Source organism: Eschrichtius robustus, chromosome 6 (genome assembly GCF_028021215.1).
Source record: "Eschrichtius robustus isolate mEscRob2 chromosome 6, mEscRob2.pri, whole genome shotgun sequence".
NCBI classification, from domain to species: Eukaryota; Metazoa; Chordata; class Mammalia; order Artiodactyla; family Eschrichtiidae; genus Eschrichtius; species Eschrichtius robustus.
The window spans coordinates 17,097,682-17,122,501 of NC_090829.1; the positions used below are offsets into that span (position 1 = coordinate 17,097,682).

The following is a 24,820-nucleotide window of genomic DNA, read 5'->3' on the forward strand; positions in this document are numbered from 1 at the left end:
CTCTCTCACCACCTCCACCACTCCAAGCCTGGTCCAAGTCACCATGATCTTCCAGCTGGATTATTCTTTCAGCTTTCACATGGCCCCTGCACTCCATTAGCAATATAGCACAGGGTGATACTGGTAACATGTAACTCACATGATGTCACTCCCCTGTTTGTGACCCTCCCATGGGTCCCCATCTCTCTCAGTAGAAGCCAACGTCCTCTTTTAGTGTCTCTGGGGGCCCTACCATCTGTGACCTCGTTTCTGCACCAGTCCCACTGGCTCTTTTCTGTTGCCCTGAAACACCAGGATGCTCCCAGATCAGAAGCTTTGCCCTGGCCTCTCCCTCTCACATGCTCTTCTCCCAGGCATCCGCCTGGCTCCCTCTTTGCCCTCCTTCATCTCTGTGCTCCTGCGTCTACTTCTCAGACAAGGTCTGGCCGAACACATGATTCAGCATTGCAGCCTTCCCCTGGCCGGCCTCCTATATTTTGGCATTCTGTATCCCTTCTCCTCTGCTCCATTTTTTCCCATTGTACTTAATATTTTTAACATACTTTGTAATTTATTTATTTATTATGTCTAGTCTCTGAATCCCTCCACTAGAAAAGAAGCTCTATGAAGGCAGGAAATGTTAATTTGTTCACTAGGGAATCTCGATTACTGGCACATGCATGACAGATGCTCAATAAATATTTGTTTAAATAGCTAATTAATGGATCTGGACCACGATCCTAAGTTGGGAGGAAGAGAAGATGCATTTGATGGTTGAGTCAGGATCAAAAATTATTTCAACTTACCAGACTCATAGGCCAAATTAGCACCATAAAGGCACATGTAAATCCCTGTAGTCAAAGCTAAAAACCAACTCTATAGACAAAAGATGAGGAGCATACCATGGGAAAACCTAAAGGTTATACTGACTGTGGTTTCAAAATCAAATAGCAGGGACATGTTTTTGAAGCAAAGGCTAATGGGCATATTAATAGATGTATAGTACACAGATCATGGTGGATATTCGTTTTACTCTAATCTTTGCTGTTCGAACAGCAGTGAGAGAACTGGGTTCACCTCTGGGCCTTATGCCTAAAGAGATTTAGATAACATGATGCCCATGTGGAAAAGAGCCACCTCAGGTGGCGGCATCTCATGGGAGAAATGTTCATAGTATCTGGCCATTCTTTTCAGCAGGAAAAACTCAGGGGAGACCTCAATAGTTTCTTTTGCTATTTAACAAGCCATTCTATGGAAGAGGGAACATTCTATATTACTTCAATTGGCAGAACTGAGAGCGGTAGGAAGAAGACATATTTCAGATAAGGATAAGGAAGACACGCAAATTGGTGAGAGGTATCCAGGTATGAAGCGGCAGCTTCTGGAGGCAGTGAGCTTCCCATCCCTGGGAACGCAGCAGGGCGGGGCAGGGAATACTTGAGAGGGGGATTCAGGACTGCATCAACTCAGGTCCTCCACGAAGCAGACACCAAGATGGGATCGGATGGGATCAGATTTACTAGGGAAATGGGGTGGAGGCCAGAGGAGGCTGGGAGAGCTATCAGACCACAATGAAGGTCTGATCCTTCTGAAGGAGAGAGAGAAGGAAGGAGGATTGAGTGGGAAGAGTCTTAGATTGCCACGAGTTACAGGGAAGTGTTGGGATATCCAGTGGGGAGTATTTGAGCAGAAGTTGCCCATCAGAAGGGTCAGGAATGGACCTGCCTTAGCATCCCCGCCATCCTCAGTCATTGGCTGGGAGCAGCATGTGGGAAGTGGGCTCCATGTGGATGCAGTGATGGATCACAGAACGCAGCAGCTGGGCTCATTAGGCAATTATGCTCCCAGGAGTAGGAGCTCTGAGGGGTGCATTTTCACGGCCATGATGAGGTCTCTAATGGGAACTGGGCAAGGTCCCAGGCAGACACTCCAATTCTAAGGGCTCATCACAGCACCTCTTACTCTGCTCTCCTTATGGCTCCCCTAGACTGTGAACATCTTCACAGCTCTGCGTCTCCACCCCGGCCCAGGGGCCTCACGCAGCAGGTTCTCACGGAGAGTCCGCGGATCATGGAGAATGAGGAGCCGCCTGTGACCCGGTAGCCGTGCTCTGTAATTTCAGGTCTTGGAGGGGAATCTGTTAACTTAAATCCAGGATAGTAAATGTCACTCAGCCATGGTCCCCAGAGAAAGCCTTGTAAAGTTGAGTTCGTGTGAGGAAGCGACCTTCATCACTGCAGAAGTGCCAGGACTAAATGGAACAGCCCCTGAGTAGAGCACAGACTGCAGCCTCATCCATCACCCGCCTCTTCTCCTAGACAGACAACCCTCATTTATTATCTCCAGACTGTTTTCATTTTACTTACACAGTGTGAAAAATGTTGAATTGGGAAATAAATAATATTCTTTTTAAAGAGAGATTTCAGAAGCACTTCACAGATTTTGGAACTATTATTCTGTTTCCAAATGTTTGGTTTGTGTATCATTTCTTCATTTATATTTGTGAGCTCTCAACAGCAAATGTCCTCATTTGGAAAGCTCTGACAGAAGTCTACAAGAACTCTGTTTTTGGTCTGTGTTCATGTCTTCTTGAGAGATGCCGCCTCTCTTCCTTTTGAAATGCAGCAAAATCTTCCATGCAGTCTCAGAAGGAGATGTCTGCTAGAATGTTCCTTTCCACTGCACAGCAATTCTGTACTGACCAGCTCGACTCTCTCGCTGTCAGGTCTTGCCTCCGATCCTCTTCTCTGTGATGGCTCAGCCCGTTCCTGCAAGACTGAGGTTCCTTCAACACCATCTGCTCAAAGACATTCCATCGCGCCTCTCGTCTCACTGCCTGAAGCCTGGACTTGTCCTGCTGGTCACACCCTCCATGCCTGTCTCCAACTTTCCCAGCCCACACTGTTTTCCTGTGATTTCTCCAGCCATCTCTTGTTTTGGTCAAACCTTTTTTCTTCCTGTCCACTCTGGTCCCTGCCCTCACACATGTTCTCCTGTCCTAAATTGTCACCTTTTCTCTCCTTTGGTACCCAAACTCCATTTGTTCTGCAAAACCCACAGGAAGTTCTGTAGATCCAGCTTAGCTGATGAGAAATGTCCAATGACATTTCTCTGCCTCTTTGTCTCTGAAAGACAGCACTTCTCGTATAATCGAGGGTCTGTTCATCTGCCCTGTCTCTTCCTCTCTCTGCAGCCCCTTCCACTGTCCCCATCATGCACCAGGTCAGTGCCACCATGAGGAGCATCACCTTGTCATGGCCGCAGCCGGAGCAGCCCAATGGCATCATCCTGGACTATGAGATCCGGTACTATGAGAAGGTGAGCCAGCCCTGCCTGCAGGCTTGCAAGACCCAGGGCCAGCCACTTTTCCATGGGTGGTGGTCAGCTGAGGTCCCAGGGAGACAGGCTGGAGAGAGTCCTGAGTGGGGGAGGAATCTGGTGATGCAGGTCAGAGGCTCCCTGAGAGTGCTCCCAGCTCTGCCCCAGCAAAGGCCTCCAAAGCCCAGGCACTCTCTGTACCAACTCAAGAGAGAACCTTCCAACCCCGTGCCCCCCCTCCCCCAATCCTGCTGTCTGCACGGCTCACTGGGCTGTCATGGATGGGCAGGACCAATCCCGTTCTCCCAGTCACATGCTTGCTATACTAATGCAGATGCTACACACCCACCAGGTGTCCCTTGAACTTTCTGAAGATTCTGTGGTTTTGAAAACTAGTGTTTTTCTTTTTCTTCTTTTTCTTTTATGGCCGTGCCACACGGCTTGCAGGATGTTAGTTCCCCAACCAGGGATTGAACCCCGGGCCCACGGCAGTGAAAGAGCACAGAGTCCTAACCAATGTACCACTAGGAAATTACCTAAACTGGTGTTTTTCAAAGTTTTTGATCATATACCTCCAATATAAGATTGTTTATTTACAAATTATATGCATATACTACTGTGCTGAGCTATGTATGGAGGTTTAAAATATTTAAATGGAAATGTAAAAAGATAGATAGAAATTAATCGAAATAGAAATTTGTATGTTATTTCCCTTGACTGCTCTCTCACAGCTGCTGCTGGGGGCTACAGCAGGGCATGCCCTGCCAAGAAGAGGGAAATGGTGCCCTGTGGAGTTGACCCCTGGCCTATCTGTGGGGGAAGCAGGGCTTTCCTTCCACCATGGTGAACTATAGCATTTGCAAAATCCCAGGAAAATATAGTGCTTTCTATACTGACCCAACACAATATTTTTGCAAATACCAGATTTATTCCTTTATTTGTTCAGCAAGTATTTATTGAGTGCCTGCTATTTGGCAGGTACTATTCTAAGATACATTAGTGATCAAAACAAGGATTCCTGCCCTCAAGAAGCTTACTTTCCAATAAAAAGAGAGAGACAATGAATAATGAATATAACAAATAAGGATATCATACAGTGTGTTAGAAAATGAGTATAAATCGGGAGGGAAGCAGATCAAGGTAAATGGGGTCAGGAGGGTCAGGTTTGGGGGAGGAGTAGGTTGCAGAAATAAATAGAATGGTAAAGGTGGGCCTCTTGGAGAAGGTAAGTTCTAAGTAAAGACCTGCAGGAGACAAGGGTGTTGTGAAGCAGTCATCTGGGGGATAGAGAGCCTGTGCAAAGGCCCTGAGGTGAGCTCATGACTGTTGGTTCAAGGAGCAGGAAGGAGACCGGCATGACTGGAGTCATACGAGCAATGGGAAAATAGTAGTCAGGGGAGAGGTAATCAGAGGAGGTGCTCACGTTAGGCCTTAAGAACTTGAGCTTTTCCACTGAATAAGATGGGAATCCATAGCAGGGTTTGGTGCAGAGGAGAAACAAAGTCTGACTTACATTTTAAAAGGATCATTCAGGCTTTTCCATTGAAAATAGACCTGTTAGATTACAATCATCTAAGACAAGGATGATGGTGGCTTGAATCAAAGTGGAAGCAGGTGGCTGATGACACATAGTTGATTTCCAGGTGAGTAAACTAAAGACAAACCAACGGGATTTCCAACAGGTTGGGTTTTGGATGTGGGAGGGTTTGGGCCTGAGTCACTAGAAAAATGGAAACACCAGTGGCTGAGAAGATGATCACTGTAGGCAGAGCATGTCTGGGGTGAGGGAAGGGACCAAAGTTCAGCTCCATGTCTAAAATGCCCCTGAGATAGCCAAGTGGAGATGTGGAGCAGGCAGCTAGATGTGCACATCTGGAGTTCAGGGGAGAGGACGGGCTGGAGATGACCATTTGGAAGTTGCCAGTGTGTGGATGGTATGGGTGGGATCATCCAGTGCGTCAGTGGGGACAAGAAGAGGAACAGAGATGAAGACCTGCAGCCTCCAACATGGAGGCAGTGTTGAAAGTGGAGCATGGCTGCACTGGGAAGGGAGCCCTGGATTCCAGGGCCGCCCATAACTGACAGACACACAGCCACGGTCCCATTACTGAACCACTTACTCTAGGTCAGTTTTCACACTTGTAAAATGGCACCAATTTACCTCCCTGAAAGCAGAAGCTCAGATGGATCACCAGTCTAGCCTGCAAGGAGCTGTGCCCTTCAGCCATTACAGCCGAACTTGCAAGCAAGGTGAGGGTTAGGCGGCTTTCTACTTATTTAGAGGAAACTGGGTTTTGTAGACAGTTGATTCTGATAATTCAGGGAATTGGGGGTAATTCAAATGATCTGGATTCATAAGCAACCATTATATCTATTCAACTTTGAATTGGGGACCCTTATTTGCTAGATATTTTTTATCATTTAGTAAAGTAAATGTTGGACCAATCCAAAAACGTTTTGGACCTATCTGGACCTATTGATTACATGACCTCGTTTCATCACCAAAGTTGACCTAGACCAAGTTCAAGTTGACCTAGACCTAGTTCTATTGACCAAGTCCAGTAGAATATTATGCTTGGCCATATATGGTGTGATGTCAGAGTCACCAGTAAGGTCCCACCCAGCCCCCCTTCCCACACACACATGAACTTGAGCCTTATGGCTCATCTCAGATAAATAATAATACTTTCTCCCTAGTGTGCCCCTGTTGGGTGTCAGAGGCTTTCTAAACATCATCTCCTCTCCCCTTTCACAACCCAGTGTAGTAAATCTTAGTATCGTTGTTTTGGATAAAAGAAACAAATGCACAAAGAAGTTGAAAAAAACAAAACCAAGTTGCTCAGGTCACACAGCTAGAAAGGGAGTCTATAGCCTGGGTTCTTTGCCCTGCAGCCTGTGGCAGTGCTGGCAAGGGGCTGGACACATGGGAAACCACCGGCCCTTCTCCTCACCTGCCATGTCAAGGGCAGTCACCCTGGGACGGGGGTGAAAGACGCAGAACCGAAACCATGAGGTTCATGCCTGTGTCCCCTGGCTCCTCGTTCCCCAGCCCACACCCGAGTCCTCCATGGTCTTTCCCTGTACAAACTGTAGTTGACCTCAACTTCTCCCTGGACAAACTGTAGTTGACCCCAACTTCTGACGCTATGAAGGAAGATTATTCTCCCATCTTAGGCCCTGTCCCTACTTCTCAGTACTTTATACCAATTATTAATAAAACACACGCACAGTAGCTCAAGGCCTGAGGGGGCTTCCACACCTCAGTGAAGGATGTCATTGTCCCAGAAGATAGAATGCTTTTTTTTAGGAACGCAGAAGATTCTTCACCTAAGCACTGGTTGCCATTTGGTAAATTATGATAGAACTCTTCCTCACTTATAAAGTGCTTGACTATAAAATACATTACATGCCTTGACCATTTCTAATATGTCTAAAGAAAGGACATTACCTTGTGAGGGTATTTTGAAATAATAACCACAATGATAATAATTCATCATGTATTGAGTGCCTATTATATGCCAAATATATTACTTCTGATCCTTAAAAGAAATAAAAGAAAGATACTTGAAAGCCAGGTATAACCAATTTATGGATGATAGAACTAAGTCACAGAAAGGTCAAATGACTTACCCATGACCTCACAGGTCACAGCCAGAGAACCACAGAACTAGAACTATAGATATTTTTACTATATTTCAGTATATTTCTGAGCTCAGTGTAGGACTGGATGCAATTGTGCTGATGCTGAGGATCTGAAAATTAGCATGGCCCCCTGAAATAAGAGATTGTGTCTTAATTTTCAATCCAAATGCTTGTAACCAGAATGGTTTCCCTCCCTGCTCCACAAGGCTGTGGAATCCTGGTCTTAAGAAGATGCAAACACAAGTAGAACTCAGCCCAGTAGATGTCCTGGATTCAGTCCAAAGAAACAGAACTCATCATTCCTCCATCCTGCGCTACTTCTTCTAAACCAGAAATCAGCACCATTTTTCTGTGAGGACCAGGTAGTAAATATTTTAGGCTTGTGGGCCATAGAGTCTCTACCCCGACTACTCAACTCTGCCTTTGTAGCAGGAAAGCAGCCATGGGCAATAGATGTCAATAGATGGGCATGGCTGGGATCCAATAAAACTTTATTTACAAAAACAGGTAGCTGGCCATAGTCCGTAGTTTTCCAAGCCCAGGTCTCCTGCTCCATATCACACTCTTGTTTGTGCTTGGTACACCTTTCAATTTCAGCGCTGTGAGTAGAATCAATGAGGCTTTCATCTCCTGCAACAGCTCATTAATAGAGAGCTCAGATGCCATCGAGCTGATGACACTTCCAGGGTCTCTCCCATGTTCATCTCCTTCCCCATGTTAATACGTTTCCATTCATCATTCCCTCTTGTTTACTGTCTTGTAGCACTTTTCACTCCTGGCATCAGCGCTTGTAGGCAAACCAAGGGAAGAGCATCTACAGCTGCTCTCGGCTGTCTTAATGATTAAGTGTTTAGACCTGTACTCGCCCTTCATATTAACTGTCTAGGTGAGAAGGGGATGCTTTAGGCCTTGGGAATTTCTACCCTTCAAATTTAGGATCATTTTCTCATAGGAACTCTTTCAGACTCTGGCAATGTCTTGTGCTCCATCGATGGGTTAAAATGACTGGTCCAAATTGTGCTGTTTATTCATTCATTTAGCACTGAGGTGTTGGGCACTCAGGCAGGGAAAGCCCTGTGCTATGCATTGGGGATGGAGAAAGAAGATGTGGTCTCTGCCCTCAACAGCTGCAGCCTCTGTCTCCCATACACTTATGAAATCAGTCATAAGCAACCAAAAAAAAAAAAAAAAGAAAAACAACAACAAAAAGCAACCCTGCTCTTCACTCTCACTTGTTTGCCTGAGGCTGATTAATGGTTCTGAGAGAACAAGGACTGATACTCATTTTAATCATTGAACTTCTTGAAGGATGCATAGACGATAAAGTGATTATGGGTTAATGTTTGGTCCTCACAATCCAAATGCCAATATACCAGAACACATTTTTCAGTAAAAGAGCTGCCCAGCCAATGCTTCAATTATTTCAAGCGGTGCACACTTGCATCTGATTCCAGTAAAACCAGAGAATTCAGGCAGCCACCTGGATTTTGTAGCAACGGGATTTCGTCCTAATTCGTAAGGTAGACTATGATTTTCATAGTTTCAGATCTCCAGTGTGTCAAGAGAGTAATGACCAACATTCTAGATGGCATCCCTTCTAGAGTGGACGACCTTCTTCCTGCTGAATCCCTGATTGGTGGGGGCTGGGTTGGGGAGGGGGGACATCCACCTACCTTTTAAGTAGATCAAATGATGGACAGGTGGTCCCTCCCCAGGCCGTCTCTCCCAGAGGCCAATGGATATCACCTCACTTAGTGTGAGCGTGGGCCTCTTTGTAACGTTCAAGTGTCTCTTTGCTCTGGCCTCTAACCTGGAGTCGCTTACAACTGCTCCCAAGCCACACATCACCACCCCCACGCCCCTTACGCTCCAGAAATGCCCACTCACTTGTAGGCTCCTGAAGTCCTTTAGGCCTCACCTTTCCATGTTTTATCCTGTTCTCAGGGGATATTCTATTCAGTTCTCACTCTCTTCACTCATCCATGGGGCTAATTTCTTTCCTCTTCCATGACTCACTCATGTCACCCTTTCTCGGAGCCCCTCTCAACTGCCTTGTCACTCTAGGCTGGGGAACCCCCTGAGCTGACCTCTGCCAAGTCACTCACTCAGCACTGCTGTCATCTTCTGTTTGTGTTTGGCCCCACCCCACACGATGTCGCATACCCGAGGGCAGGGAACATGCCCTGGTACCTGCAGCCCTTGTATAGTGCCCAGCACATGGTAGTGTGTCATCAGTATGACCACCTAGCCAAATGAATGAATGATTACACATCCAGTCATCTCTGCCTCTGCAAAGTAGACTTTTTCATATTTTAAGACCATGGTAATTTCTTATCATGGGGCTGTATTCTTTTGTCCTGGTTCAACTCCCCATGTTTCTTCTGTCCTTTGACTAAGGATGTGGCTTACAGACCTCTGGTCATCAGCTTTCCTCTCATTTGTCACCATGCCTCTTGGACTGCTGTGCCTAGAACTCGTCACAGTGCCCTAGATCTGTACGTGGGACTCGGGACCTCCTTCTCGGTGACCCAAGATCTTCATTTTCACTAATGTTGCCATTTTGCTCTAAGATTCATGGTGCAAAACAGGGGCAGACCCAGACTCCAAACTTCTGTGCCTGCACACTGGAGGATAAGCCACCATCTCCACAATGCTCACGTGGAAATAATTAGAGACCAGGAATGGTGTTCACGAAAGTGCTGAGGGTGAGGTGGAAGGATGAAGGGCAGCAGTGAAGAGAGTCCATGGGCTGGAATAGTGAGGGGTGCTTTTCTAGGAGAAGAGGCCTTGAGGGGTGTAGGCGTAAGGAAACTGGAGACTGCAGAGGAGGCCTGGAGAGAGGCATTTCAAACTGGGAAAACAGCCTAAGCGAAGGCCTGGTGGCCAGGTCTGTGGTACCTGGAGGGGCAGCAAGCTGGCGACTTAGGGGAATGTGAGAGATTGGAACTGACTTTGTTATGAAAGACCCGTGGACTGAGATTGAGGAGTTTTGTCTTTATCTGATAATAGCTTTAGGGAGTCAGAGATCTTTTTTACAAATGAAGTTTAGTTTGGGTAGGGAGGGAGTGGCAGAAAAGATGGGAGGCTACAAAAGTCCAGGTGCAAACCATATATTACACAAGATCAGCAGCAAGGAGAGCAAAAGCAAGGACCCTTTAAGGGCACTCACGGTGGATGGGAGGGTCAGAAGGAAGAGACCCAAGCAAGGTCTGTGCATGCCAGAGGACACACGTGTGCAGGTAACAGGGACTGCAGAGGGCAGGGCAGAGGTGCTGGAGGCAGTGACACACAGGAGGGTGGGGCTGACACCCTGGATAGTGGGAGAGGTGAGGACACAGGCCCTGCTCTCCAGGAGAAGGGGCATGTCCTCCCTCAATGCTGGTGGAGAGGAACTCAGACTATGGGGACCCAGACGGACACACACCAAAGCGAAGGCAGAAGCGGGTAGTCCAGAACAGCCTCAAGTTTTCAGCGGAGTGAGCGGACACAAAGCCATTTGTCTAAGGACTTGAGGGCCCTTAAGGAGTGATCTAGAATAGCCACTGTGCAGAGTGACCGAGAAGATCTTGAGTTAGGAGAGGAAAGACTAGGACTCAGCAGAAGCAACACAGAGAGAGGCAGGTAGGGTGTGAACGTGGCCCAGTTCGCTTCTGCTGAGGTCAGAGATCAGAGTGGGTTTGCAAATCTGGATGTGCTTTGTGATTCTGTCTCTGAACCCCGGAGGAGGAGTAGAAAATGACTGTGTCCCCCTTGCCAGTCCGTGAGAGCTCAGCCATTCGCTCAGACCCCTCTCTTCAGAGCACACCACCACATGGTCCAGAGCTGATTTGGCATTCTTTAGGTCCAGACCAGTCTGTCCTTGTTTCGAGGGATGGCTTGGGGCTGGGAACAACTTCTAGCAGGTCTGCAGGACCAAGAACTGAGGGGCCCGCATGCTTAGGAGCAGGCTGCCCACCTCTTCCCCTTGCTCTTTTGCAGGAACACAACGAGTTCAACTCCTCCATGGCCAGGAGCCAGACCAACACTGCGCGGATCGATGGCCTGCGGCCCGGCATGGTATATGTGGTCCAGGTGCGCGCCCGCACCGTGGCTGGCTACGGCAAGTTCAGCGGCAAGATGTGCTTCCAGACTCTGACGGATGGTAAGAGGCAGGCCGGTGACCTGGGCACAGGGCAGGCCGCTGGAGGAGAGAAGAGCCCCCCGCAAGGCTGTACTCGCAGCCAAAATGCCAACTGCTAACTGGATTCCAGTGGAATTCCCAAGGAAGTGTTTGTCCCCGGTAGGGCCGTGTAGACGCCTCGATTCACTAGGCAGGGCATCTGTCTGAAGTCTGGCCCGTTTTTCAATAGCTAGTGGATTTGCCTTGGAAAGGTCTATGTACCCCGCATGCGCAGAGGCCCCCAAGTGTTGGCCTGCGTTTGCACAGCAGTGAGACGCACACAGAACTCAAGAGTATGCCTCTGCTGGTGCCTGTGTTGTTTCACCCTCACTCCCACTTCACTCTGTTCTGGTGGCTGGGAGCTGAACACGCAGCCTCATTGCATGAGCCGAGGACTCCAGAAAGAAAACAGAGGGACACAATTTGGGGAGTGGCTGTCTGTCCCACGTGTCTCAGAATATTTGAAGCAGCTTCATATGTGACCCTCAGTAGGTCCTGCTGAGGCGTCTCCAGAGAGCATGGCCACTGGTTTCCGAAATATCCCCAAGGCCACACAATCTGTCACCAAAAATACTTCCACCTTTGAGCTTTATTAGTTCTCTGTTTTAACAATCTCCCCCGGTCCTCTGAGACCTCCTCATTTAATTGTTATGAAAATCCAATTCCCTGTAACCTCAACCTTGTGTATGGGTGTCTGTCTCTACCTTAGCCACTTACCGTAGTGTATGTATTCATTTACCTATCTACTATCTATCCACCTATCTATCTATATTTATTCATTCATTGCTGAGCTGTGTCCTGATAGTTTCCCAGGTGTCACTCTATTCCCAGCGTCACAAATTGAAAGCCTTTAATTTTTCCTTTATTACTTAAATTACATAGAAAACACTCTGCCCTTACATAACATTTTATTTTAGGCCAGCACTCTCTGATGAGGCCCTTAAGAGGGCTTGAGGTTTTCTACTGACCCATATTATATTTTGAAACAATTTAAAAAGTCATCAGAAAGATTTAAAAATCAAATGATTTTATATAAAAATTATAATATCCATTTTCTTACGAAAAATTGTAAGAGAAGCCAATGCTGGTGGGCAGCCTAGTGTGAGGACTCTGCCTTGAGCTGGGGGCTTGCCCCCCACTTCCCATTGATCTGTACCTGGATGCTTTGATGTGAGCTGTCTGGCCTTTGTAGGATGAGAGTTTGCAGCCAGCTCTGAGTTTACTTTAGATGAGTTTTGGTTCATATTTTGAGGATGGTGAGCTAGGGTAGAAAGGTGAGCCAGTTTATCCAGATGAATAATACTGCTGGTATGAAAGAACACAGGCTGTCTTCGGTTCCTTAAGGATTCTGTTCCCCTCTTTGCACCTCACTTACCATCTAGATTTATGGGCACTTTGGCATCAGGAGGTACACAGGATTAAAAGCCCAAACTCAGAATGCTCTGAGTACTGGTCTCTTGGCAGTTCTGCTAGACAAATCAAGAAGTAACAAATTTCTCCCAAGAAGGCTATTCCTTTTACATTTGGCAGTTAAGTTTTGTAAACTCAACAGAGGTTGGATGTAGGAGAGTTCTGGTAAGTGGCCAAATTCGAGAGTATTTATCTTAATGACTCAGGTTCACACATTGGAAGTAATTATGTTCACTGAGGCTTCAGGCCTCCCTGCAGCACAAAGGTGAGTCTGAAGGTTGTCAGTGATAGGGTCATTGGGGCAGGCAGGACCTGTGGGATACCGCCCAGGGTCAGTGACCATGCTTTGGGCAGGTGACCTCCATGTGGGGCAGAGCCGCTGTGGTCCTGGCTGCTCTTAGCTACAACCTGCTAACTTTTGACTTGGTCGCCTCATTTTTTTTTTTTAAACCCATTTATACAGCAGGGTATCTACATGTTTACCAAGTATTCTGGGTGATTCTTATGCACCCCAGTGTTTGAGAACCATCCTTCAACTCTGTGGGTGGAGAAGGAGACTTCTAAACCCAAGGATATTGGTTCTCGAAGCTTCTGACTCTCTAGAAATTAGTTGGAAAAGGTGAAGGTCACATGGCTTAGAAATTTTTAAATTAACATGAATTTTATTTTATTTTATTTTTTGCCAAATTTTTTTTTTAAAACACACATATTACAAAAAGCTCGCAGCAGAGGGAAACTGAAACTCTACCTTCAGTCTTTTAAATTGATTTCTAGAGAGTGGGAGACTTCAAGAACAACATCCTTGTCTCTTGAAATCTCATCCTCCACACACAGAGTTGAAACATGGTTCCCAAACATCAGGGTTCCTAAGAACCACCTGGAGTGCTTGGTAAGCACGCAGATACCCTGCCTTTCACCCAGAGGTTCTGATACAGTAGGTCTGAGGGGCCTGGAAATAGGTCTAACAATCGGGCTCGGGTGATTCTGATGCAGGGCATGGGAACCTCACTTCAAGAGGAATTATTGTTAGGGGGGCCAGATAAAATACAGGATGGTCAGTTAAATGTTGTGAATTTCAGATAAACAACAAATAAGGTTTTAGCCTAAGTATCTCCCATGCAATATTTGGGTCATACTTAGACTAAAACATTATATGTTGTTTATCTGAAATTCACATTTAACCAGCCAGCCCATACTTTTATTCACTATATCCGGCTACCCTACTTGTAATAGCACATACTTAGCTTGACCTCCGTCTGCCTCAGTCCCGAACATTCGATAATGGCTCCTTGACACCAAGTGAGAGAATAACCACAATAATAATAATAGCCCACTGGGCCAAGTGGTTTATATGGATTAAGGAAAAGAGAATTCGTATTAAGGACATCTGTGATAGATCAAACACTGTGAAATATGTCACATGATCTGATTAAAAACTTTATCTTAACAGATAAGAAGTCTGAGAGTCAGAGAGACTAAATGCTTTGTCCAAGATCACCAAGCTTCCCTGTGGTAAAGCCAGGGTTTGGGCGAGCTCTGTCTGCCTCTGTGACTGGCAGGCAACCGCTTCCCCCGTGTGATACAGCCTGGTTCTAACACCAGCAGAAGCCTGGACCCATTCTCTTGAGAGTGAGCTTGAGAGTGCTGGGCTGTTTCTTGGCATTTCCTTCATCCTCTGTAGCACTGGGTGCGGTGCCGGCTGGCTGCAGATACTCTTAAACCTCTGCTCAGCGGGTCTGTTGACTGGGCTGCATCTCAGCAACTTTGTGTTTTAGAAGGTACTTCAGCAGTGGTTTCCATTCCCCCCATTAGACGTATCCTTAATGTGGCTGACAGACCTTTGAGAGACCTTCCGAATGAGGGCGTGTAGATCGGATCACCTCTGCCCTGGGACCAGTGTCATCAATTTAGTTCTGAGATCCTCTGTCACTGCTGTTTTGCCTTTATTGTTGACACTGTCATTTGGTTTTCGTTGTTTTTGTTTATTTGTGACTTAAAGATTACTCTTGGTTTGGGTCAGGCTTACAGCTCTGAAGCATAGAACCTATCTATCTATCTATCATCTATCTATCATCTATCTATCTATCTATCTATCTATCTATCTATCTATCTATCTATCTATCTATCTAATGTCTTTGTTGTCATCACTGAGTACCAGCCCTATGCAAAGGGCATACAGGAAACTTCTAATGCCTCTTTCTCACCTAGACGATTACAAGTCTGAGCTGCGTGAGCAGCTGCCCCTGATCGCTGGCTCGGCTGCGGCTGGGGTCGTGTTCGTCGTGTCCTTGGTGGCCATCTCCATCGTCTGCAGCAGGTAGGCCCCCCGTTCCTGCTCCCACCTGCTCTCCTTAGACGCAGGAAGCCCCGCTTGTGGACGCCTCCCACGTCATGCAGACTGGACAGGGCCTGACCATTCAGGGACGCACCGTCAAACTCACCACACTCATCATCCCATCTCCGTCCACAGGCAGCCTAGAATTCTCCAGATTATTTATTTCCTCTGTGCCTGGGATAAAATTCTCTGTAAGAGCTGGGCAAGGCTCTGAGAATTCATCCTCAAACCTCATTTTAGCCAAGACGTTTAGCCCACCTACACACAACGGTTTTCCTGGAGTGACAGTTACAAAATTTCACTTGACCCACTGGAGCATCACGCCCTGTGCCGCAGCCCGTCCTCTGGCTACAGAGCTAGGACCCTCACGCAGGGAGCAGTGGGGCAGGAGGGGAGCCGGGGAGGAAACGAGGAGCTCCATGTCTGCAGGAGGGCAGGCCCTGAAGGCCTTGTGAATTTTTAATACTGTTGCTGCTGCCTTGGGTGGTTAGCCCAGATTCAGCTGCCCCCCCCCGAGAAGTTCTGCAGTGCGGCCAGAGTGCTAATAGGCGTCATCCAGAGCCTCTGCACCAAGCTCTGATGGAGACGCACAGCCCTGCCCGGCCTCTGAGAGACCTTGACTTGAAAGACCTTGACCCAGCTGCCCAAGGTGGTGGTCAAGCCAGAATGCTGGCCACGACAGGAGCTCCACTTGAAGTGAGAGTTGCAGTACCCAACCCCACGAGATGCCTGGGTGAGCCCCCATCAGGGCAGGAGGCCCGGGAGCAGAGTGGTCGGGGTGCACCCCAGCTGAGAGCGCTCCTCTCCCTTGTGTCCACAGGAAACGGGCTTACAGCAAAGAAGCTGTGTACAGTGATAAGCTCCAGCATTACAGCACAGGCCGAGGTGAGTAGAAAGTAGACACCTACCACCTGAGCCCCGGAGAACCACTGAGTCGAGCAGGCGAGTGCTTCGACGGCTCCTTATAGCCAGACTGGCCGGTCCCAATCACAAGCCCCCTCCCGGCCCCCAGCGCCCAGAGGCTGGGTCCCCAGGGACCGAGGCTGCTCACCCCATCTGTGTCTGCCCGTTGTGGGCACTCATTGGATGCCTGGCGGGTAGATCATCTTCTGCATTGATAAGCCCATAGAGGACATGGAATGCAGGGAGAAGATTGGGTTTAGCAAGTCAATGAATCCTGAAATCAGACCCAGTGGGAAAAGACGGAGGGTTCTCTATTAACATCTTCTGCCTTATCTTATCCAATGGAGCGGCTGGGGAATGTGTTAACCAACTTCACAGATAAGCCAGAGAACACGAGTGTAGGGAATTAAAAAGATAGCAGAGCCCGAGAGGCCAAAGTGTTGGGATATCTCCCAAGTGTTTTCTTTTAAGCAGTGCCTTTAAAAGTTTTTCTCACTCATTATCTACTCTCTTTTTTTCAAAACCTAAATGTAATATTTTATAACTAAAATTTCCCCTCGCCAACGTGAAACATAAAGGCCTGTGTCAGGATTATTCTTTGATCTGTGTAATGACAACGTTGCAGGATCTGCAAAGGTCCCACTCAGTCCAGAAAGCAGAACGCTTAGATCTTTACAGCAGACACACTCTGATTCTAAATAACTCCTTTTGAATTCCACGGACGCCCTCAGAAACCTGCCCCAGCACTGTGTGCTGTGCCCTCTCTGTCCCAGGCTTCCACCGTGAGCTGCATCTCACCTCAGTCCTGCTGTGGCTGTGCCTGCCCCCTCTCCCTGTTCACTGGGCAGTGAGCACGCAAAACAGGCTCCGTCTACACACATCCTAAGCTGGCTTTCACTGGGCGGTTCTGGGAGTGGAAATGGGCTCCAAGGCAAAAGTTTTCACCTGAGGTCACCTAAGGCAGGAGAGTGATGCCAGGATGCTCCCATGGCAGCTTCACCACCGAGGGGCTCGTGTTCGGGCATTGCCAAGGTCGATGCTGGCTGGAGCGGCACAAAGGCCACTCTGTAGATATGGCTTTGTTCCCCGGGGGCTTTCAATCCAAGAACAAGAACCTGCCAAGGGTCTGTAGAGGACCAAGCCCCTGGCAGCTGGGCTGCTGTTCTGCCGTCATGGCTGGGAGAGGTCTGCGGGCTGGGCACCGGCTGAGGCCCCCACGGTGGTCCAGGCAGCTCCCACGATCCGGAGCACAAATGGGGAGCGAGGGTTTGGGAGAGCAGCCCCCTTCTAAGGCTATAGGCACAGATCCTGCAACACTCAGAGTCCCATTTACCCTTCTTTCTTTCCCCCAGCAGGCAAGTTGGGCTTCCATTTTAACCAGACATCACTGGTTTTAGAGGGGAAACTTGAATGTGTTCTCTCTCCTTTCCTCACATCCTGACTCTGCACCTCACGGCAAAATCTACAGATGATTTTTCTTATAGTAACCGGTGCATTTCCCTTCCAGGCAGGGCCTTAGCTTCCTAAGAACAGAGACTTTGATTTATCTGTGATTCTTAGGTGAAGGTGCCCCCTCCAGGGTGCATCAGAATTACCTGGAGGGCTTTCTCCACTGCCCTGCCTCCCTGCCTCTGCCTCTCGGGATTCTGACATTGCCCCGCCTCCCTGCTCTGGGCTGACTCTTGGCCATGTTGAGAGCCACTATAAAGTCTATTTCAGATTTGGCATCCTTTGAACTCTGGATGAAACATTTAAAGATGGCCTTGTGGGCTTGAAAGCAGAGGACACAAAATTGGGTTCAAAAGGAGGAGTGCCATTTTGAAGACTAGAGACGCCCAAAGGTGAGAATGTCCCTTTTTAAAGGGATGTAAGTTAAGCCTTGTCACCACCCCTTAGTCGGGGTACAGAAAGTCCCTAAGCATCAAGCTGGGATGCATCTTGCTGCCTATTTGGGCACTTCAACCTCAGACGTGACCATTCTGCTCTGGAGGGGCTGGCTTGGCTGGGCCGCCGCATGGCACCCACGTGCACAGAGGTCTGCTCCCAAAGTGCTCACAGCCTGCTTCTGGGGAACTCTGTCCCCTCTAAGGCCAACAGAAGGAGGCTTCCCTGGCTCTCAGGGTCCACAGAAAACCCACCACCCAGTCTGCGGTAGCAGAGGCCTTGCTGCAACCAGTGAGGGTGGGACCCGGGAACGAAGAGTTCTTCATGGACCAGAGTTCACTCCCTCCTTGGCCTTAGAAGTCTGTCTTCTTTTTAAATCTGTTCTCCTTTTTATAAATGCTCTTTCCTCCTATTCATAACTGTTCTCTTTTTATCCAGTCCCCGAAACCTGGCTCCTCTTTGCACTCTGGTTCTCTAAACTCATAGCCTCATGCTTTGAGTTGCATTAGTGCATTTTCTCCCACGGACATCCATCACTCTGACTAAAGCTATTACTGTTGGAGAATGACAGTCTAAGGGCTGTGGAGCTGGGAGAAGACTCAGCACGCATATAGCAGAAGAGGAAACTCAAGGCTCCAGTGGAGAATGGGCCTGGCCCGAGATGGGGGAGGGTAGGAGTAATTAGTTATGGAAAGCCTACTCGGTGCATTGGAAACTTTATTCTGGAGGCTCATTTCAATCCCTCTGACCCTGACGACCACTCTAAGTGGCAGACATTAATGACATGACTTTGCCTGGTCTCACCACTCATGGGTGGCCAAGGTAGACCACACACCCTCTAAACCTGGCTGCAGAGCCCATGATCTTACCATATTGCAGAGGCTCAAGGTGGCTGGTGGTCAGGAGCAAGTCAAAATGGGGTGAGGACTAATCTCAGAAGTCCTAGTTGGTGGTTTGTTGGTCCCCTCTCTGGATCCCATTGCAGGAGGCAGAAAGCTGGATGCACCTGATGTGAATGTGTGCACATAACCATTCCTGGGCCATCCACATGCATGCACCTCACTGTGGGACGTGGATGGTAACCTGGACATCTAAGTGCCTCCTGCCCTGGGAGGGACAGAAACCTGCAGCAGTTCCCCAGCCTCACTCATCAGTACCAGAGGGGGCCCCTGCCTCTCTTCCCCGCAGGCAGGGAGGGCATAGGGCCACATACAGAGGTCAGTGGCCCCTGCCCTCGCAGACCTGCCTTTCAAGCTGGTGCAAAGGCTGAAGGAGACATAACAGAAATGTTGGCAAACATAATACCTTCTCTAGTCCGTGAAGCCCTGGCAGATCTGGTCAATTTGAGAATGCCAAGTGCTCCCTAGGGCACTGGCTTACATCCCTGCTCTGAGCCTGCAGCACAGAGAACAGACTTGTGAGGGGGATTTGATTTGGGTGAAAGAGACTAGAGGGAAGGCAGGTAGGGAAGTGAAAGTGCATGGATGTGGTGCTGGATGCTGGGCTGAAGAGCCTGGGAACCTGTGGTTCATGTTCAAGGGTGGGTGGGAGTGTGGGTTTCCCATGTCGGGGAAGAGGCAGACAGATGGAGTGTTCTCATGGTTTCCATGGGCCAGTCCGCAAAAGGTGCTGGCTGACTAAAAATTGCCTGGATGGGATGATCCAGGTGGGCTAGGGTAGGCTGGGTAATCTATCTTTAGAAAAGTTCCAGTTGATGCTACATTTTGGAAATGCTACCAGGTACTTATGGGGCTTGGATGGACAACTATACACTTGATGGTGATTGACACTGCACTGATTTCTGAGATGGATGGAGTGTGCAGGGGTGGGGAGAGAAGAAGGTAAGGGCTTGGTAAAGGGTCAAGGGCTTTCAGAAAGCAACCCTAACAGAATCATCTCCTTGTTACAGGCAACTGCAGATATAATCACCGAGCTACTTTTGTTAAGCTTTGAGAAAAGCAAAAACAAATAAGATATGTGTCTAAAGACCATAAGACTGGCAAACACACTAATTTTCACACAGGACAAGAGGACAGAACACAGGGACCACAGAACAGGAGGGTGAGCTTGATCCCTGCCAAATGCTCAAGAGACTGGGAAGCAGATGGGTTCTGAAACTAAATTCAGTGATCATTGGGAAAGAACACAGGATTGTTAAGAAAAGTTATGGGGACCTCATCTCATTTACTAGGGTTATGCATTTAGTAAATTCAAGAGGAATTGTATATGTAGTGGATTTTTACTTTGGCAAAAATATTTGATGATCTCCCATGGGAAAGCACTGTAAAGTGGGTACAGAGCTGGTCGTCATACGAAAAGTTGGTGCGTTAGTGAGTCTGTCAGCCAGGAAGGAAGTCACCAGTTTTATTCTAGTTCTCATCCAATTCAATCTCTTGTTTGTTTGATTGTTTTTTTAAATTCATGAGTCAAGTGCAAGCCTAGGGATGCTTATCAAGTTTGTAGGTAACAGTTGGGTGGCTTAAGGAACTCCACAGAAGACAGAATCAAAATTCAGAACTATACAACAGCTTTGAATGCTAATTTGAAATCTGCAAGACAAAATGTTAGAGGGATAAACCTAGAAGCTAGTGTTGGTTAAAACAAAAATAAAGCGGTACAAAAAGGAGGACACCTGACTTGCTATCTGTTTGTATGGAAAAGTTTCAGTACTTAGTTGATCACATGCCTAATAGGAGTGAGAAAAAGCTGATAAAAAAGGCTAAGCACTGTTACTAATGCAGAATAATACTCCTAAAAGCCTCCAATTTGAGCACTTATTATGTTGAGCACAGTAACTTTAAATTAACTAATTTGATCCTCATAACCGTCCCATGAGGTAGATTTTGCATGTGAAGAAACAGAGCCTCAGAGAAGTCAAGTAGCCTGTCCAGAGTTTTATGACTCTGTGGTCACAATTAAGGTTGGGATCAGAGGAGGTGATACACAGAAATGCTGTCCTCTGTGCTGGTAAGAACACATCTAGAAGGACGTTCTTGGTTCTGGGGACCCCATGTGTCAAGAAGGACTTTGTCAACAAAGCAGCCGACCCATGGAGTGTGCCAAGTCCTGACCTGTCACCTCAGAGACACCAACCGATTTGGTGCTGGAGAAATCCAGGCAGGAACCTGGGGGTCAAAATCAAGCATGACACCATCACGGCAAAAGAAAGGTGATACTGTTGTTGTGCTTTGTTGTGTTAAATGGAACCATCGGTGAGAGATCCAAGTAGGCAGACTTTGATTCAATGTAAGAACAGCCCCCCAAACTGGAACTGTCCACACAGAGACAGGTTGCTTTGTGGGGAGGGAGGTAAGCTCTCTGGTCTGGCAGAGACAGATATCAGTAAAGGCTGCTGTAGAGGATGTTGTAGAGAGGATTCCTGCTTTAGGTAGGACACTGGACTTGATTCGACCCAAGATTCTACACCCAGCTTTCTTGACTCTGGGTGGGAGGGACATATCCGAACCGTACAGGACACAGCATCCAGCGCACTGGAAATCGCCTTTGGACACCAGGGTGAAGGTCAGGTGTAGCTGGAGGAGGGACACAGACCATAGATATTTTGGTTGCCTCTCCTGAAGGTAACAGGAGCATTAGTACCTGAACATGAGTAAATGAGGGCCTATGGGAAGAGGAGGAAAGGCCCCCAGGTGCAAAAGGTGGCTGAGTGTTCAGTGAGTGCTTATTAAATGTCAAATAAATTTAACGAGCTAGCTTCACCCATTTGTCTGCTGCTGGCTCAAAGCCAGAGCTTCTAGAAGCCAGGGTAACTCTTTGAGTCCCCAGCTCCTAGACTGTTGCCTTCAGGTTCCTGGCAGGACTTCAGTGGCCCAGAGACAGTGGGCCTTGCCTGGAAGGACCTGCCTGTCCTGGTCATTGATACCCAAGAAGCAGGGAGATGTTAAACTATTTTTCCTGAAATACCTTCCTCAATAGCAAGTAGCCTGTGGTCCACTTTCCTTCTCTTGGAGACACATATTAGGCAATAACTGTGGTTTTAAGAACGAATCTTGAAATGTGGTGAAACCCCCAAACAGAAAGTGGAAGGAAGAGCTTCCTCAGATTCGGTGCTTTTCCACCAGCCTTGTTGCCCACCCTGGGGCTCCCTCTCTTGGATTCTCCCTCTAGCCTTGGCTGGACACCCATGACCTCCATTCTTTCAGGGAAAAAGACAACCACCCATCGTCCTGGTCTTGACCCCAAGCAGGCGGAGCAAAGTGTTTCTAGTGCCCATCAACCTTTCCTGGTAGATTTGCTCTAAGAAACTGCCCGTCCTCAGCCTTTCACATGAACAGCTTCAACTGTGTGAAGCTCTGGGTAACTCATGTGTCCACCACATCCACCACTCCACATCCAGCCTTTCAGCTGTTTCCATTCTGAGTTTTCTGACTGACTTCTAGGCCTTGCATGTTTCATCCATGCATTCAAAGTCTAAAGCCACATGTGCAAACTTCCCTAACAATAGGGTTTCCTTCCCAAAGTCCATCACCTGGTTAATAGGACCACTTAATTCTGGAAGTCTTGGCATTGATTCGGATTCTTCTGGTCCTTCCTTCATTCCTCATCTTTAATTGCTCACCAAGTGCTGTCAGTTATTCCTTTGAAATTTCTTTTGCCTCTTCTGCTGTTGTCATTGCGATGCTCTGCTTAAAAACTGTTATCTTGTACCGTAATTACAGCAGCAACCTCAGAGCTGTTTTTTCAGCCTCCAGCCCCTTCCCCGCAACGATGCAAGGGAGTGCTGCGGGCTGTCAGCGAAATGAACTCCCTTGCTCTCAATACATCCCTTTCCTGCTGCTGGCACAGTTGTCGGCTCTGTGTGTCCAATGGCAGCAATCCAGATGCCTTTGATGGTAGTCAAGGCCCTCCCACTAGTGCATTAGCACTGTTCCACCTCAGACCCCCCCCCCCCGTTCCTTCCACACTCAAGCTGACCACACTGTCGCCGCTCGCACAATGGCAGGTCTCTCTCTGAGCTGTGCCTCATGACACTTCAAGCTTCTCCCTCTTCAGTGAAGGACCACATGACCTGTCCTTCTAGAACTCTGACCTTGAAGACTAGCACCCACGGTCCTCCGTCTTCTCTGGTTTCTGCAGCACTTACAGCTTGTTTCCGGGTGTGGGATCCTGATTCTAGACTCTCTGGCACTGCTCCCCGGTTTGTTCACGTCTCAGTGACCTGAGAACTCCACGAGCTCTGTTTTCCCTGTAGCTCCCACAGTCCCTGGCACAGGGCTAGTTGGGTGTCTGGTCAGCATTGAGAAAAAGGGGGGCGATCAAGTTCTGAGGCAGAGGACTGGATGAGGTCCCTCCCAGGAATCGGAGTTTACGTTCAGATCCCTAAACAGCTTCCCTCTTGTGCTTAGATATCTGGACCAAATTTAGGTGAGTCACGAATATGACAAAGTCTGCCTTGGATCCAGAATGGGGAATGAGGAGGCAGATGTCCCCCTTTCCTATGGCTCCATCAAACCTGCTGGGACACAAGTTATCAACAACTGAAAACAACCTAATTTATGCACTAGCTTTCCGGACCCTACTGTGGGATTCTAGGAATCCTCCACCAGCAGGAGGGCACTGGGCTCTTCCTGGCACCCTGAAGCCTCCCTCATGGGACCCGCAAGCTGTCCGTGGTACTGATTTTGTACTTTCTGAATGCACAAGAGGGCTGAATGGCAGTGTTCCATCTTCTTCCACTTTTAATACCTAAATGTCACTTACTGTTTAGAACTGGCCCTTTACCAGCCCATGCTATCCCGCCCTGAGACCCTGGCACTTGTAAACATGTCAAGCTGACTTTTTAGCTACACCCCACAATCTGCCAGCATCGCCCAAATTTATCCCAGCCTCTTCCCTTTTGAGAGCACACTAATCTCCTGATACAGGATCTCCAACAATACCTAGGAGTTTCTTGTGCTTCAAGGACTGCTCCCTGCCATGCAAGAAGGCTCTGGATAATGGCTGAGTCATTTCTCCCCAAAGTTAATACCTTTAAAGCCTTGGTTCATGTTTAAGATTTTGCAGATCTCCTGGGACTATGGTCCTTTAAAGCTTTAACAGTCCAGGCTGTGACCCCACTCATAGCATAAATGGGTTTTGAGACCAAAGAATAAACATATCTGCAAATCAGATCTTTAATAGAGATTAGTAAACTAGAAGATCATAAAATTGAAGTTTTTTTTTCTCTCTCTCAGCACCATCAATCAGTTTAGATCTGTACATACCACTTTTGTGCCAAAGGTATGTAACCTATGTTAAAAATGATGAAAATAATCAGAAACTATAGGGTATTATAAATATTATAATATTAACACTAACAATAATGTGAAGCATTGGACAGAGCATTATAAAATGTCTTACATTATAGAGCTATATTACATCTGATATTATTATAACTGCCATTAATAATATTTCCCCAACACTCACCATCTGAGAACATTTTCTGAGCCCTGTCTCCAAACGTTTGGCTGTGCCCGACTCCACAGCTGACTCGAATTCCTTGTTCACTGTCTGGTGATTCATTGCACTAAATACCATTTCCCTGATAATTAAAAACTGCTCACTGGCAAGTGGGAGCAGGAACAGGCTGATGCAGGATTTATGCAGAAACACAAAATGAGCCAAAAGACAAATGACCTGTTCTGCCTAGCTGAAGACATTTTATTTTTCCTCATCATCTTCTGGGACTAGAAGAAGGCTAGCTGTGATGTGGGAAAGAGGTCTGGAGAGATGTGTCATCCCGAGATGAGGTGGATGCAGGGAGAGCCATTAGTGCATGTGTTTGGCCAAATCACTCTTCAGACTTAGGACCTAGGGACCCTGCCCGCAGCCATTCCTAGACTGGCCCTATCTGACCCTCATCAGAGGAAAAGCACTGAGTTTGAACTATTTGTTAGACTTCTGATTTCAGTTTTCCTTCTTCAGTCTAACAATGGTATCCTCAATTTCAGGGAAAACAAGAACTGATTCCTACCCTGCATAGGTGCAGGATGTTCTACATTGACATTGCATCACCAGGTCTAGGCCCCGTGCCACCTCCTCAGCTTCTTGTGAAAAGCTTCAGCGATGACCAAAGCCCCTGCCTGGCCCAGAACAGCAGCTGAGACACCGTGTGTGCCCACACACGCACATACTCATACACGTACACATTTGTACACACATACACACACTCACATACATGCATACACACA

General features: G+C 47.7%; 1 protein-coding gene across 1 annotated transcript in view; it reads left to right on the forward strand.

Annotated features, from left to right (window-relative positions):
* Positions 1-24,820, forward strand: part of EPHB1 (EPH receptor B1) — a 285,410-nt gene that overhangs the window by 191,028 nt on the left and 69,562 nt on the right. Inside the window, exons 6-9 of the mRNA XM_068545612.1 lie at positions 3,173-3,297; positions 10,918-11,080; positions 14,717-14,825; positions 15,664-15,728. Of these exons, the coding sequence (XP_068401713.1) occupies positions 3,173-3,297; positions 10,918-11,080; positions 14,717-14,825; positions 15,664-15,728 (462 nt within the window). The remainder of the gene's footprint in view (positions 1-3,172; positions 3,298-10,917; positions 11,081-14,716; positions 14,826-15,663; positions 15,729-24,820) is intronic.